This window comes from Oryx dammah, unplaced genomic scaffold (assembly GCF_014754425.2).
Source record: "Oryx dammah isolate SB20612 unplaced genomic scaffold, SCBI_Odam_1.1 HiC_scaffold_13, whole genome shotgun sequence".
Taxonomy (NCBI): Eukaryota; Metazoa; Chordata; class Mammalia; order Artiodactyla; family Bovidae; genus Oryx; species Oryx dammah.
In genome coordinates, this window is record NW_024070197.1 from 3,104,987 (window position 1) to 3,121,915 (window position 16,929).

A 16,929-nucleotide genomic window follows, 5' to 3' on the forward strand; every position below is an offset into this window, starting at 1 on the left:
TGGATAGAACAAAAGCCATCCAAGCCTTCAATGAAGAGCAAATCCAAATGAGAAAAGCGGGGATTCAAAATAGAATGGCTTTGGACAGACTCACAGCTGCTCAAGGAGGAACCTGTGCTATAATTAAGGTTGAAAGTTGTGTATGCATTCCTGACTTATCTGGCAATGTATCGACTGCTTTAGATGACATGAAAAGCCAGGGAAAAGCACTGTCAGATGAAAACATTCCTTTCTGGACTTCGGTGCCATCTTGGGTGAAGGGCATTGGGTGGAAAACTATATTTACTAACACTGTCATAGTTGCCTTGATAGTTCGGCTTTGCAGACCCTGAATTTTACAATGGATTATGAATTCTGTAACCCGAACGTTGATGTCATTCTCCCAAACTGGCAGTCAGAGAGCCAGGGTGCAATACACCCCTATGAATGATGCTCATAATATGAGTTAAGAGCATCAAGAGGGGGGAATGAAGGAGGAAACAGGCAGAGCTGGACTCCATCCTAGGCCAGGCTGCGAACATTCGGCTGCACACACGGTCACCCTCCCAGTGGACTCTGAACTTTGTGCCCCACGTCTATAGAAGCAGCATACCAGTGGGAAACCAGACCCCTGGATAAAAGAGCCTCAGGACTTATACTTGGACTCTCCGTTGCCTAAAAGAGTATGCTAATTATCTCTGTAGCAGAACAAAGGGGTAAATTCCATTATGTTTATCGGGATATGACCACAGGCCTATTGATAAATGTCCACCGTTTATCTAGTCCTGTGACACATGAATCATGGCTTAACTTTGATCGTATCTTTTACCTTGTCCCGACTAGTTTCAAGGAATTTGGGGAGGTGGATTTGAGCACGTACACTTAGGGTATATAAGGCTTTCACAAAAAGTGATCGGGGTCCCTGGCTAAGAGGAGATTCTGCCTTGGGCCCGCCGGCGTAATGAACTGCACTCCACTTGCACTGGCCTTCGGAGTGAGTTTGTTTCCCGGAACACATGGCTACAACATAGAACTAACACCCAAAAGAGACGTTCTTTTCATCATAGGAGACTGGAATGCAAAAGCAAGAATTCAAGACATACCTGGAGTGATGGCAAATTTGGCCTTGGAGTACAGAATGAAGCAGGGCGAAGGCTAATAGAGTTTTGCCAAGAGAATGCACTGGTCACAGCAAACGCCCTCTTCCAACAACACAAGGAAGACTCTCCACATGGACATCACCAGATGGTCAACACCGAAATCAGATTTATTATATTCTTTGCAGCCAAAGATGGAGAAGCTCTACACAGTCAGCAAAAACAAGACCAGGAGCTGACTGTGGCTCAGATCATGAACTCCTTATTGACTTTAAAAATGCTTCACATCAAAAAAATCTTAACTCTTTTTTCAAATTGGCTCCATTCACAGGGACTGGGGGGAGGCCTGGACATCTCTTTTAGGGGAAGCACATCCATTCAACCCGCCACAGAGCCCTGCCTTGTGATGACGTCAGTAACCGTCAGACCCCGTCTTGCAGGAGGAATCCTCAGGATGTTACTGAACCCAAAGCCTGCCACACCCCTGGGCTTGTACTTCTGTGAAATGGAATTCCTCTTGCCTTTGCCTGGGGTGAAGGTCAGCTCAGCTTAAACCCTGTTTGGTTTTATTTTTAATTGGAATATAATTGCTTTACAACGTTTTGTTAGTTTCTGCTGTACAACATGAATCAGCCATGTGAAATGAAAGTCACTCAGTCATGTCCGACTTTCTGCAGCGGAATTCTCCAGGGCACAGTACTGGAGTGGGTAGCCTTTCCCTTCTCCAGGGGATCTTCCCAAACCAGGGATCAAGCCCAGGTCTCCTGCATTGCAGGCAGATTCTTTACCAGCTGAGCCCCCAGGGAAGCCACGTGTATACATATATCCCCTCCCTCCTGAACCTCCCTCCACCCCCATCCCACCCTCTGCATCATCACAGAGCACTGAGCTGAGCTCCGCGTCTACACAGCAGCTTCCCACTAGCCATCTATTTTACACATCGTCGTGTGCACACGTCAGGTCAGCTTAACCCCTTCATGTCCCGTGATCAGCAGCCCAAACCATCTCGACAGAATCCCCAAGCCCAAAGGGCAGCATGAAGGATGTGACCCCGGCCTGGTCTCTCATGGTGAAGAGCCCATCCGAACACCCCTTCCATGGTGCACCCTGGGTCCGTGCACGACTTTGCCACCATCTCCTCTCTGGGCTGCTTCTGCGGGTTTGGGTTTTGTTTTGCGCCGTCTTGTTGTAGGTCGGTTTGATCGTCTTCCGTCCGTCTGAAGGTTGTAGCTGGGTCTGTGAACCACCTCAAAGCCTTCAGAGAAGCCGTCAAAGGTGAAGCTGATGTGTGACTCAACGCTTGTGGTCTTCAGGGTTTCTCAGTTTCAGAAAGGAAGTGGATGTTGGTTGTGAAGGTTTGCGGTTAGCATCAGCTGTGGGCCGCAGGTTGCTTGCATGTACGTAACAGACAAATCCTCGTGCGGTCAGAGGTTCTCACGGACATTTGGACCTATAACCCTCCCCCAGAAAGAGAGTGGGCTATAGAATCAGACTCTGAATTCAACCCCTCTTTTTTCTAAAACACCCCAAAGTTTTTTTTTTTTTTTGAAAGCAGATAGTGGGGAGTTTGTGATTTTAAAAATCTGTTTTTTCCTTTGATTTGCTTGCCAACAACCCTGGTGAAGCTGATTCTTCTTAATTTAAGCAGAAAGGATTTTTGCTTAAGGATTTTGAAAAGAACAGTGTCGGGGGAAAAGTGGGTGCCTCCCAAGGTGTTCTAATCCACAGAACCTTCTATTTTACAGGGCAAAGGGGGCTGATGGGCTCAAGTTCCTAACAGCCAGTGTCAGAGGAGGAAGACGATCCTGGGTTGTCTGGATGGGCCAAGCGATATCAAGAGGCCCTTAAAAAACGAGAGAAGAGACTTCCCTGGAGGTCCAGTGCTTAAGAGTCCGTGCTTCCACAGCGGGGGCTGTGGGTTTGATCCCAGGTAGGGGAACTAAGATCCCACCTGCCACGGAGCAACCACGGTAGAGAGCCCTCACTCCCAAATGAAAGAGGCCGAAACAACCAAATAATTTTTTCTTTTTAATCCCACTGTATTTTTAAAAAGAAGGAGTGTCTGGGTGCGGCCCACAGAGAAGACAGCGGGCACGGACGGGGAGGTGGGGCCCGGTCACCCCACACCGGTCCTCCAGCCATCGTCCGCCCGACATGGGAACAGCAACACTCGCCGTGTCCGTGGAGCACTGGGGCATCTTCAGCAGCCCCTCCCCGCCCTCCCCCTCAGCACTGACGGCATTTGGGACAGCGTCCTTCTCTGCCCTTCTGTGCATTGTATGATGTGGCCTGCACAGTTCTCCCAGGTATTAAACATTTTAACGTTAAGAGACTTTTTACCTCGATAACTGAGCTCTGTGGGGTCCCCTCCAGGCTGTGCCCAAGCGGAGTGTCAGCCTCGCTTCTAACTCGCAAGGCGCCCAGACCTCAAGGATGGTCACCACGTGAAAGGAGGAACAGGCCCCTTTAGTCCCCAAAAGTCTGAGCTTCTGACCCGTTTACTGACCTGTTGACAGTTAAGTCAAGAGCCCATTTTCTAAATGTAATAAATCCAAGTTCTTTCGGGCCAGCTCCTTAGCACTCCCCCTGCCCCACACACACACGTAAAGGAAGAAAGTGAAACCGATGACTCAGTTACAGTTTTGAGGTTTTTTTTCCTGTTAAAGAGCAAGTTGGAGAGTCTGTGACTGAAGTCCCCACGGGAACTGCAGTGATGGTCGTGGTCCCGGGCCTCCGGGCTCCTCAGTAGTTCCTCCCTGCCCCCCGCCCCATGATGTCACCAGCATGACACGGAGACAACGGGGTGTTCCTGTGGGCGTCTCCAGCACCTCGCTGGGGTCCGGCACGTGGCAGGTCGTCAGTAAAGATCCACTGGCAGGGAAGGTGCAGCTGCCGTTCTCCGAGTCAGGGGAAAGTCGGCCCCACGTGATGAGTGGTCCAGTGAACAGGTGGGGAAGCCAAGGCTCAGAGAGGAGACCGGAGGTGCACACAGTCACCCGCAGACCACGAGCCCACTCGACGGTGCTGGACAAACCTGCCCACGGGCATCCTGTCTCAGGCAGGGGCCACACCAGAGGCAGGTGACACCGCCCCAAACTCCTGGTGTGGATTCCCAAAGGAGGCGTCCGCTGGCCCAGCCCACCTGCTGGCAGCAGGGCACACTGTGCCAGCCAGCCCTGGGCCAGAGGCTCAGCTGGGGCCAATCCCTGTGTCCAGAGAAGAGGCAACGCCACCACCCAGAGGGAGCCGCAGGCGTGGCAGTCAGCGCCCCTCGGGCAACTTGTTCAGTCACTCGGTCGTGTCCAACCCTGCAACCCCAGGGACCGCAGCACGCCAGGCTTCCTGTCCTTCACCGTCTCCAAGAGTCTGCTCAAACTCATGTCCATCGAGTCGGTGATGCCAACCAACCATCTCATCCTCTGTCGTCCCCTTCTCCTCCTGCCTTTGATCTTTCCCAGCATCGGGGTCTTTTCACATGAGTCAGTTCTTCTCATCAGGTGGCCAAAGTATTGGGGCTTCAGCTTCAGTCCTTCCAATGAATATTCAGGGTTGATTTCCTTTAGGATGAACTGGTTGACTCTCAAGAGTCTTCTCCAGCATCCCAGTTCAAAAGACTCAGTGCTCAGCCTTCTTTATGGTCCAACTCTCACATCCAAACATGAGTACTGAGAAAACCATACGCTGGCTAGCCGGACCCTTGTCAATACTGCCACCTGGTGGATGCTGCGGGCATGACAGCTAGGTTTGGTGAGTAGCTGCTCCACCCTGGTGGCTCTGCCTCCCTGGTGGCCTCCATGCCTATTCCCAGTAGTTATTTGGGGAGCGGCTGTCCCCTCTTCCCATGGGATCCATGGGACATCTCCAAGCCCACCAGGCGGACACTTTCAGCCCAAAGCCTCTTGGCTACTTCCTCATCCTCAGCTTCTGGGGCCGGAGGCTTCTCTTTGAGTACATCAAAGTACTTTCCAGAAACGCCCTCCAACTCCTCCGCCACGGCCAGGTAGACGCTGGGCTGGGCCGCCAGCTGGGGGCTCTTGACCAGCAGCCAGAAGATGGGCCCTGCAGTCAGTCCACAGAGAGTTCAGTCCAGACATTCAGAGAGGAAGGTACACCTCACCCCAGGTTGCTCAGGGCCCACCAAAGCCAGAAGGGTCCCTGGAGTCCCACAGAGCTCACCTCCAGGCCTTTGCCACTCTGGTTCTTTACACAGGAGCTCCCTTCCCTGGCATTGCCCAGACAAATCAACTCCAGATGCAGGAACCAGCCTGAAAGCTGCCTCCTCCAGGAAGCCCCCCTGGCTTTTCCCAGGAAAATGGAAGGTCCAAGTCCTCACCCAACCCGATCTTTCTTTTTGCTTTGTTTTTGGCTGCACCATGCATGGCATATGGGATCTTAGTTCCCCGACCAGGGATTGAACCTGTGGCCCCTGCAGCAGAGGCACAGTCTTAACTACTAGACCACCAAGGGAAGTAACCCCACCACCCTGATCTTTCTTTAAACTAACTTTTGTGTATTATCTCCAGTGCCAGCCTCAGCTTAAGATTCTTGATACCTAGCCACCACCAACTAAAATGTCTACCAGGATAACAAACACTAGTTATAAAGCTCTCACTATTTATTCAGCCTAAATCTGGGCCAGGCACTGTGCTGGTCCTTTTAAGGGTGGCCTCATCTAGTCCTCCCCACTGTGAGACAGGTACTACTATGAGCCTTACTTGGCAGATAAGGAAATAGGGATTTGGAAAGAAGTCCCTTCCCTGGGTGGCCCAGCCAGTTTGGGATGAAACTGGAGCCATCCCAAGCATGGCTGGACTCTAAGCAGTCAGCCCCATAACCTCCTCCTCTGAAACACTTTTCTCACTGGCCATTGGAAGGACTGATGCTGAAGCTGAAGGCCCAATACTCTGGCCACCTGACGCAAAGAGCCAACTCATTAGAAAAGACCCTGATGCTGGGAAAGATTGAAAGCAGGAGGAGAAGGGGGCAACAGAGGATGCGATGGTCGGATGGCACCACCGACTCGATGCTCTGGGAGATGGCGATGGACAGGGAGGCCTGGCGTGCTGCAGTGCATGGGGTCGCAAAGAGTCAGACACGACTGAACAGCTGAACCACACAAGGCTCTGGCCTGTTTCCCAGGGTGTTCTGAGGCTGGCAGGCTGGGCAGATACATAAAAGTGACTTGGTACCAGGGAAGACTCAGGGGAAAAAGAAGATACGGGGTAAAGCAGAAAAAGTCCCTGAGAAAGACTCTGAGTGTGATGTTAATTTCATGTGTAGGGATCTTCCCTGATGGTCCAGTGGCTAAGACTCGGAGCTGCCATTGCAGGTGGCACAGGTTTGATTCCTGGTCGGGGAACTAAGATCCCACATGCAAGGCAGCCAAAAGGTAAAAGAGAGAGAAAATGTATGTGTGAACTTACTGAGCTCCGAGATGCCCAGAGAGCAGGGAGAATGCTGCTTCCGGGGTGTCTGTGAGGGTGCGTGTAAAGTCTGTGAAATCCACCCTTCTAAGGTGGGCGGGCACTGGGAAGTTAACTGGGAGTGAGACGTTGAGCCCGGATGTCCTCCCCTCTTGGCTTTTCGAGTCAGCCTGGGACTTACACCAGCGGTTCCCCTGGTCCTCAGGCCCTTGGGTTTGGGCTGGAACTACAGGGCCAGCATTCCTGGGCCTCCGACATACAGGTCAGGCCCCCACAGACGCATGAGCCAAAGCCTCCTAGTCAATCTCTCTAAATACCCCTGTATATCCTACTGGCTCAGTTTACCTGGAGAACCCTAATACGCCTGGGCCCCAGGCGGGGAGGACAGGGCTTCAGCTAAGGGACCCCAGGCCGAGAGGGGCTTACCGAGCGTGAAGCTGGAGAAGGCGGAGCTGTGCATGCCCGTGTGTCTGCCCAGCTCCGTCCTGGCCACGCCGGGATGCAAGGCGTTGACAGTCACGCCCGTGCCTGGGACCGAAGGGAAGAGTGAGGCAAGCAGACAGCAGGGCCACCCCTTACCCAGAAGGCTGGTGCTGCCCGCCCTGGGCTCTGGGGCTCCCCTGAGTCTCCGCCATCCTCCTGCTCTGAAACCTTCACATCCGTGCTTTTATCTTGCACAGCAGCTGTCTCACAGCTGCCCAGAGCAAAGCTTCTGAACCTGAGTATGTAAACATCACCTGGAGGGCTGGAGAAGCCCAGACCACGAGGCTCCATGCCCAGCGTCTGAAGCAGTGGGTCAGAGAAGGGTCTCAGATGCTGCAGTTATGACAAGCGCTCAGGTGAGCTCACACTGCTGGTCATCAGACCCTCTTTGAGAAGCAAGGGCAAGAGCAGGCTCTTCAGCTTCAGCACTATGGACGCTGAGCTGGGATCATTCTTTATCCTGTGCATTGTAGGATGCTGAGCACCACCCCCGGCCTCTGCCCACGAGATGCCTGGAACATCTCCCAAACCGCCCCTCTTCCCCAGACGGACAGCCAGAAACATCTCCAGATACTGCCAAAGCTCCACTGGCCTAGAACAGCAAAGGCTCGGGTGCCTGCTGGGAGGAGCAGAGGAGAGGGCGGACATCGACTGTCTGTCTGCGTCAGACACCGGCGGGGAGCGGGTGGTAAATGTGTCATGGGTTGGCCTGCTCTGTCCTGGAGCCACCGCTCGACCTCCCATCCACCCAGGGTCACGGCAGGACCGTTTCAGGCTCGGAGCCACCGGAGAGGGGAGGCCAGCAAGGCTCGGCCACACGCACCTTGAAGCTGCCGGCTCAGCTCCTTGGTGGAGACGACGACGGCCAGCTTGCTCTGGCAGTAGGCCGCCTTCGTGTCATACTTCCTCTTCTCCCAGTTCAAGTCCTCGAAGTCTATGTGCCCAGCAACCTGGGCCAAGGACGAGACGTTGATGATGCGCGAGGGGGCCGAGGCTTTCAGCTTGTCCAGAAGCAAGTTCGTCAAAAGGAAGTGGCCTGGAAGAAGGAAAACAGAAGGACCACTTTCCCTCAATTCTTGTCCCGGGCGCAGGACCCTACTGAGAACATCACCTTATTGCCTCCTTCCATAACCTGTGTTTCTCAGCAGGGTCCCCCTCTGCCCTCCAGGGGGCATTTGGCAAAGCGTGGAGGCAATCTTCATCACCAGAGCTGAGGACCGAATGGGAGTGCTACTGCTGCCTAGTGGGTGAGGCCAGGGATGCAGCTAAAAGTCCCACAGTGCAGGAGTTGCCTGGGGGCCTCGTGGTTAGGATGCTGGGATTTCACCGCTGCAGCCTGGGTGCAATCCCTGCCCAGCATCTACAAGCCCTGTGGTACACCCCAAAAACACAAAATCCTGCAATGCACAAAACAGGCCCCACAACTAATTATCACCAAGTCCTGTGATAGCCCTCTATGAGGGCCGTCTGTCTCTCGAAATCCTTCCTCCGTTTCTTTTCTAGTGATAGAATCCTGGGTTACCCATGAGACTGCCCAGTAAATGACTACATTTCCCAGTCTGCCCAGCAGCTCCACCAGGTCACATGACTGAGTCCCAGCCAGCAGCGGATGAAGACAGTCACGTGTGCTTAAGTTGCTCATTCCCTTCTCCACCCAGGGATCAAACCTGGGTCTCCTGCACTGCAGGCAGATACTTTACAGGGAAGCCATTCACCCCCCAAATACCCCTGGAAAAAAAGTCCTACCCTCCAGTACCTCGGAGTGTGACCTTATTTAGAGAGAGCGTCTACAGGAAGGTGATAAAGTTTAAACGAGGTCATTAGGGTGCTCCCTAGTCCTGTGTGACTGATGTCTACCCAACGTCCCCTCAGCCTTACCGCCGGACTCAGAGTGACAAGAGATAGACTGACCCAGCAAGTGAAGGACAGACAGAGACTGGAGGACAGACAGACAGAGGGACAAGAGGCCAAGAGGTTGAGGAAAGGTCCGGGACTGAAGGTCCAGCCACGAACAGGGGGCTCCCCGAGCTGCCAGGTGACCCCACGCACGGCCGCCTTGGAGAGCGGAGGAAGACCCTTCCCGGAGCCTGCGTCTGGTCCATGGGGGCCCCCACCCACATCCCGGGCCGACGCCCCTCAGCCCGCAGCCTCACCCAGGTAGTTAACACCAAGCTGCATCTCAAAGCCGTCCTCGGTGGTCCAGTGGGGGCACCGCATCACAGCCGCGTTATTGATCAGGATGTGAACGTGCTCCTCCTCTGGAAAACGGGGGTAAAGGACAAACGGGGCTGAGTTTCCCCCTCTCTAGAATGGGTAACAGAACCTGCCAGATCGGACGGCTTCATTATGATCCACCCAAAAAGTACTTTCTGCAACCTAAGTGTCCATCGACAGAGGAATGGATAAATAGACACGGTACAGTGGAATGTTATTCGGCCATAAAAGAGAATGGATAAGGCCATTTGCAGCAACAGGGACGGGCCTAGAGATGATCACACTAGGTAAAGTGAGCCAGAGAAAGGCACAATTACAGGATATCACTTATACGTTGTTACTGGTCAGTCACTAAGTTTGTGTCCGAGTCTTTACGACCACATGGACTACAGCACGCCAGGCTCCCCTGTCCTTCACCATCTCCCAGCGTTTGCTCAGATTCACGTCCATTGAGTCAATGTCATCCAACCATCTCATCCTCTCACTTACATATGGAATCTAAAAAAAAGGATACTAATGACTTTATTTACAAAACAGAAATAGACTCACAGACATAGAAAACTTACGGTTACCAAGGTGCAGAGGGAGGGATTAATTAGGAACCTGGGATTAACATATGCCCGTTACTCTACATAAAGTAGATAACCAACAAGGACCTACTGTATAGCACAGGGAACTATACTCAATACCTTGTAATAATCTCTAATAGAAAAGAGTCTTAAAAAAATGTATTTTTGTGAACATTCACGTGTGTATATAACTAGATCAGAGTTCAAGTTTGCTATAAACCTGAAACTAACAGAACGTTGTAAGTCAATTATATTTCAATAAAAATTTTAAAACACACACACACACAGGAATTTCCTGGCAGTCCAGGGGTTAGGACTCCACGCTTCCACAGCAAGGCACATGGACGCAACCCCTGGTCAGGAACTTAGATCCTGCAAACCCCACGGTGGCAGGGAGAGAAACAAAGACACAGAAAACAGCCACAACAATAAAAGAAAAGGTCCTGCCCGCACTGGCCTCCAGGAGAGAGCTGGGGACAAGCAAGGGGCAGCAGCGGGTGTATATCGGGCTGCGGTTTATACAAAAAACCCGAGGGGAGGTGTACCCCACCGTTTGCTTTATACACGCGTAAACGGCCCCCAAGAGGACACGCAGTGGGGGAAGCAGTGAGCCCGTCTGAGGACAGCAGCCAGGGAGCTAGGGGCGGGCGCGCCAGGAAGACGCTTCCCTGTAGCCTCGTTTGCACTTTCTGAACGTTTAAGCTTACAAATGTTACTCCTGTTCGAAAAGTAAATAGACATGTAAGCGGTTCCGAGACCGTGCGGCGAGCAGCAGGAAGAGTGAGTCAGCCATCAAGGAGATGGAAGTGGAAAGGAATGCCAGCCTCATGCCTGGCTCTGCAGAAGGAGACGCCCCGTGGAGAAGGTGGGCGCTCCTGGTGCTCTGCGTCGTGCCTGCGGGGCCCCTGTGAGTCACTTGTCCTCACGGCCGACACGGCCCCAGGCGCTCCAGAGACTGAGCCTGAGTCTGACTCGCGTCTGTGTCCCTGGAGTCGCCTCAGCACCAGAGAGCCTGAGCAAACGGTGGGTGAGTCGGTGTTTCTGCCCTTCTCCTCCTGGTTAACTCCTCCTCTGCCTCCCTACACATCAAACCCGTTCCTGGCCTCTGCTTCTCCCAGGAGCCCAGCTCAGACAGAAGGACTTGGTTTTCCTGGAGAGTGGGACTCGTAACCTTCTGTAAAGGACCAGGCAGCAAATACTTTCAGTTCTGCAGGCGATTTGGTCTGTCTCCACTGAACCCTGCCCTCGCAGCACTACAACGGCCACAGACAACATGGAAGTCGATGGGCCCAGCTGTGTGTCAATAAAACTTTATGGAGATGATGTTGTTGCTGTTGAGTCGCTGAGTCGTGTCTGACTCTTTGCAACCCCATGGCTGTAGCCCGCCAGGCTCCTCTGTCCATGGGATTCTCCAGGCAAGAATACTGGAATGGGCTGCCGTTTCCTTCTCCAGGGGGTCTTCCTGACCCAGGGATGGAACCCACATCTCCTGCATTAACAGGCGGGTTCTTTACCACTGAGCCACCAGGGAAGCCCCTTTATGGAGATACATGCGTACATATAGAGGACTCACATTCTCCTACAGCAGGAACTAACACAACGTTGTAAACAATCACACTTCAGTTTCTAAAAAAAACCTTTAGGGAAACTAAAATCTGAATTCCAGGAACTCCCTGGCGAGCCAGTGGACCCTGGGCTTTCACTGCCCAGGGGGCAGGTTCAGTCCCTGGCCCGGGAGCTAACATCCTGAAAGCCGTGCAGTGTGGCCAAAAGAACAAAACACAGTCTGAATTCCAGATAAAAGCCACAGGTCGTGAGATGTTATTCTTTTTTCTTTCCCACATGCAAAAATGAAAAATATGCAAACGTGAAAATGTCAGAAAGGAAAAGTGTAAAATCTTCACCCAAAGACTGACCAGGCAGTGAGCAACACTCGGCTCCAGGGCCTGCCCGGTGCTGTCCCCGACCACGGCCCGGCCGCGCAAGCCCTCCCTCACAAGGCCAGCGGCCTCTCTCTTGCCTTCAGTGACCTGCGCCGCAAACTCTCGGATGGACTTCAGGGAGGCCAAGTCCAGGCGCCGGGCGTTGACGCGGTGATTAAGACTCTCCCCTCGAATCTCCTTGGCCGCCGCTTCGCACTTCTCCATGTCTCGACAGGCCAGAATGATGTTGCCTCCTGGAAGAGCCAGATGAGAAAAAAACTTTTTTAATAAACATAAAAAAGATCCACTCCTAAGTGTATGTACCCAAGATAAATGAAGAGATAAGTCCATACAAAACTATGTACTCTAACGTACACAGAGGCACTGTTGAGGTAGAAACACCCCAAATGCCCATCGAGGGAAGAATGAACATGGAGGGGGAGGGATAAAGTGGGAGTTTGGGACTAACATATACACTCTACTGTATATAAAATAGATAACCAACAAGGACCTACTGGAGAGCACAGGGAACTCTGATCAATATTCTATAATGAGCTGAACGGGAAAGAATTTGAAAAAGAATAGATACATGTATGTTTAAAACAGAATCACTTTGCTGCCCAACTGAAACTAAGGCAACACTGTAAATCAACTATACTCCAATATTTTTAAAAAATTATAAAGGGAAACGTGGTCCATGCATCCGTGGAATATTACCCAGCCATGAAAAGGAAGGAAATCCCAAAACATCTATACCACAGACGAGCCTCACAAACATGATGCTCACTCAGTCAAAGAAAGCAGATGTAAAAGGACGGTGTATGATTCCATTAATCTGAAATGCCCCGAAGAGGCAAATCCACAGAAGGAAGACCAGTGGCTTCCTAGCTCTGCAGAGGATGGGAAATTAAGAGGGCGATGGCTTAGAGGACCCAGGTTTTATTTCGGGTGTGATGAAACATGTTCTACAATGGGGAGCAGTCATGGTTGCACATTTCTGTGAATATATTAAAAATCACAGAAGTGTGTATTTTTAAATGTGTGAATTAAATCTTAATACACCCATTAAAAAAAAAAAAAACTTTTTTTTTTTTTTCAAATTAGAGAAGTGAGGAGAAACAGGGTCTGAGAAAAGGATGGGCAACCACGATGCTGTGCGGGTCTTTGGGGCTCCCCTGGGGTGGACCAGCCGCCTCCTGCACACTGGCTGCCGCGTCACACAGTGCAGAGCAGAGCCCATCAAGTCCGGGCTCCGTCCATCCTCGCAGGGCCAGCCCGGCCCTTGGACGGCGGTGGGTGTGTTGGCCCAAGTTCCAGTCTTGCCAGGTCTGGAAAAGAACACCTGCCCCTCCGTGGGGGAAACCCCGTGTGATGAGGCACAGGGGCAGAGGACCGCCCATCACAGCCCCCATCACTCTGACCTCGGGGCGAACACGCAGCTCGGGCCTGGCTGATCCAGCAGAGACGCATTCACTGGCCACCGCGTCTGGAGCCCCCCAAGGAGAGGTCCCGGCCTCCCCCAGCCCTCACGCCTGCCCTGGCCTCTCCCTCCCAACTCCGGTCTTCCAGCTCTTCAAACAAAAACCGGGACGCCTCCCTCTCTCGTGTCTGTCCCCCCAGAAACCCCACTGATTCTAAATTCAAAAGAGAGCTCTGAGGGGACTTCCCTGGTGGTCTGGTGGTTAGGAATCCGAGCTTCCGGTGCAGGGGGCACTGTTCGATCCCTGGTCAGGGAACTAAGATTTTGCATGTCACAGAGTGGGGCCAAAAATAAATAAATTTTTTTAAAAAGAGAGATCTGTGTGCTGAGGAGGGCACGTCTCCATAAGCCCACTCTGACAATGAGAAAAACATCAAACAGACCCAAATCGAAGGGGCCAGTCTTCCTATTAAAGACCTGATCAGTAAGCTTGGAAGAGCCTGAAGTCAAGTCTTACTCCCAACCTCTGACCCAGGCCCTAACCCAGTCACCAGGACTGAGTCCAACCAGCACAGGAGAGGGCGAGGCCGATGCAGAGAAAAAGCCAACCAGAAACTGCTGACGGTCCACGGGCTCCTCTGAGCCCCTGGATCCATCTGCCCCCTTCCAGGACATCAGGCTTTGGGGCTTATGCCAGCCTGCATTTGTTTCTGCCACGTTCAAAAATCAGAAGCCTTAACACCCCCAGGGGAATCCCACCATCCACCACCAGGTCTTAAGACCAGATCTTAACCCCCACAGGGGAATCCCACTGTCTACCACCAGGTCTTAACAGCAGATCTTAACCCCCTCAGGGGAATCCCACCATCTACCACCAGGTCTTAACACCAGATCTTAACCCCCCCCGGGAATCCCACCATCCACCACCCGATCTGGTACCCAAGCCCCGCGCCGAGAAGCAGGTGCCCAATGGGACGCCACCTCTTTTGGCCAGCTCCAAGGCGGTCTGCTTCCCGATGCCCGTGTTGGCACCAGTCACAATGACAGTCTTCCCGGGAATGGTGGCCTTGCTGGGACAAGCCCCGCCGGCGACAAAGTCCCTGGAGGTAGGAAACGGGAGGTCAGTTCCACCTGTCTGTCCACTCTCACTGCAGGTGCCCCCAGCGGTTACGATCTCAGACAAGGGACCGCTCTGAGCTTGTGCTCGCCCAGCGGAAAGATGGGAACAATATCACACAACCCGAGGGAGCCCTGTGGTTACTCAGCACCACCTGGTGTGGGGAAGCCTCCTCGTCATAACCATCGTTAGCTGATAAAGACCCCTGTGTCTGATCCCTATGGCTGTTGTAACATTTCACCAGGAGCTCAGTGGGTTAAAACCACACAATAGAGTCTGCAGGTCAGAGTCGCAGACAGGTCTCACAGGATAAAACTGAGGTGTCAGCAGAGCTGTGTTCCTTCTGGAGGCGCAAGGGAGAATTGAGAATTGTTCCTGAGCCTTTTCCAGATTCTAAGGGCCACCTGCATCCCTGGGCTCGTGGCCCCTTCCTCTGCCTTCAAAGTCAGCAACAGCAGCACCAAGTGTCTGGCTCTGATTCTTCTGCCTCCCTCTTGTGAGTACCGTTGTGATGACGCTGGAGCCACCTGGTAATCATCTCCCATTATGGAGGTTCTTAATGACATCTGCAGAGTCCCCTTTGACCAGTAAGGAAACACAGTCATTGGTTCTGGGCATTAGGATGTGCGGGAGAGAGCAGGAGGGCCTTATTCCGCTACTGTGTCCATATTCCAGAGGCTAAATACTGGAAACACCTAAATGTCCCCAACAGGAAGCTGGCCAGAGAAACAGTGTCCTCTCCAGACAAGAGGGTCATTTTTAATTAAAAATAAATAGTCATATTCCCTGTCCCCAACCAGGGCATTCAGTTTTCTTTTATTCTTCCCATGCTGGTATTTATTATTATTATTATTTTTAAGCCTTTTCAGAACTAACAGACATCAGCATGAATAAAAATAAAAACAGCAGCCAATGAATATTTTTTTTGGCCATGCCTTCTGCTTTGAGGGTTCTTACTTCCCCAACCAAGAACTGACCAGTCAGGCCCCGGCAGTGAAAGTGCCAAGTCCTAACCCTTGGACCACCAGGGAATTTCCCGATGATTTCTATGATAAGGAAAAATTATTTCCATTTCCTAGAGCTTCCAAAAAAAAGGCGGTTAATATTTACAAAACAGGAGTTTATAAAAACACAAGATACCAGCTGGCTACACAAAAAAGACTTTATTGGATCAGGAGGAACAACTTCAAAATGAACCCTCATCACAGAGCAGATGAACAAGCCTAAACGTATTTATGCAAAGAGATTAACAGTCAATCAGTCTATCCTTCAACCCCTTATGAGAGGGGAAAAAAAAGATACTTCAATATTGCAATCACTTTCTGGCCTAACTCCCAGCTCTTGTGTAACTGTAATAAAATACGTATTGCTAATCCTGAACACTTAACATGAGGTCTACCGTCTCAACAAATTTTTAAGTGTACAGTACAATACTGTTACTACAAGCATAACATGGTTATATTTTTAGGTGCTCAACAGTCACAGTGTATGGCTTATAATAGCCAGGGCAAATGTAAAAGATTTCCATCTTCACAGAAAGTTCTACTGAATGGTGCTGCTATAGAATATTTGGTTGCTGTATTTTGGTTTGGAGGGGGTGGGATTTTTATATTGAAGAATAGTTGGATACAATATTATATACGGTACAGGTGTACAACATAATGCTTTACAACTTTTAAAGGTTATATTCCATTTATATCTACTGTAAAAGAGTTGCTATATTCCCCTGGTTGCACAATATCTCCTTGTGGTTTCTTTTATAACTAACAGTTTGCACCTCTTAGCCCCCTGTCTTGTTTTTATTTAGTGAATTAGCCCAGGAACCACAGGAAAGAACTGTCCTACGTGTATATCCCACGCAATAACGATCTTTTCATTGACTGAGTTGGACAACTCTAACTTGTTTCTCTGATTCCGGACAAGGAGAGCTTAGATGGCATACACGTTCCTTGCATCTGGGCCAGAACGTGACATATGGGAGGTGCCCAGTAGGTATCTGCTGAATGAATGAATTAATTAATGCACTAAAAGTCCGGAAATAACTAGACCAAAACGTTTACCAGGGCCCGGATCCGCCCCTCTCTCTGGCCGACCTTGGGCCGTGACCTGCCCGCTCGGGGCCCAGGCTTGTCCCCGCATTCTCTGGGAGCCCTGCTGGATGAGTGGACTGGAGGACTCCTGGGTGGGCGAGGAGCTGGCGATCTCCACCCGGCCCTCCCTCCCTGTCCAAGCCCACCGGCCCGCCGTTACCGCGCCTGAGACCCGCGCGAACTCACTTGAGCAGCACGGCGCCGCCCACGGCCGTGCCCAGCACGGACAGCGGCAGAACGTAGCGGCTCATGCCTGGCAGGAGCGGGAGTCTCACTGCAGCCGCCCGCACGTCGAAGCCCCGGGGTCTGCACCAGGAGCGCGCCGCCCGGGACCCACGTGCGGAAGGGCGCACGCCGCCGGAACCCGCGCCTCCGGAAGGGGCGGGGCGGGGCGGGGCGGGGCCTCCAGGGTGAGACCTATGGGGATGGACTGCGAGCGCCGCTGCTGCTGGGAATGGTAGTTTCCGGGGCCGGGGCCTCGGGGGCGGGGCCTACGCGCTGTTCCGATGACGTCACACTCGCCCGGCTTAAAAATTCAGCGCCGTGCGGTAAGGACCCCAGGATCCCAGCGAGGCAGCTGTCGCTTCCGGATCTGGGTCCTCTGTCTTTCAAATG

General features: G+C 52.1%; 1 protein-coding gene across 2 annotated transcripts; it reads right to left on the reverse strand.

Moving 5' to 3' along the window:
- Nucleotides 1–2,608: 2,608 nt before the first annotated feature.
- RDH13 (retinol dehydrogenase 13) lies at nt 2,609–16,675 on the reverse strand. 2 transcript variants are annotated; one of them, XM_040251913.1, is made up of 7 exons: nt 16,501–16,675; nt 14,089–14,207; nt 11,786–11,941; nt 9,136–9,240; nt 7,806–8,018; nt 6,926–7,027; nt 2,609–5,135 (listed from the first exon to the last, which is right to left on the reverse strand). In XM_040251913.1, exons 1-7 carry the CDS (start codon nt 16,563–16,565, stop codon nt 4,888–4,890), a joined length of 1,008 nt encoding a protein of 335 aa, XP_040107847.1. In that variant the 5' UTR covers nt 16,566–16,675; the 3' UTR covers nt 2,609–4,887. The 2 variants fall into 2 exon arrangements, with proteins under 2 accessions (XP_040107847.1, XP_040107848.1); XM_040251914.1 differs by lacking the exon at nt 14,089–14,207 and having other exon boundaries at nt 16,501–16,577.
- Between the last annotated feature and the right edge of the window lie 254 nt (nt 16,676–16,929).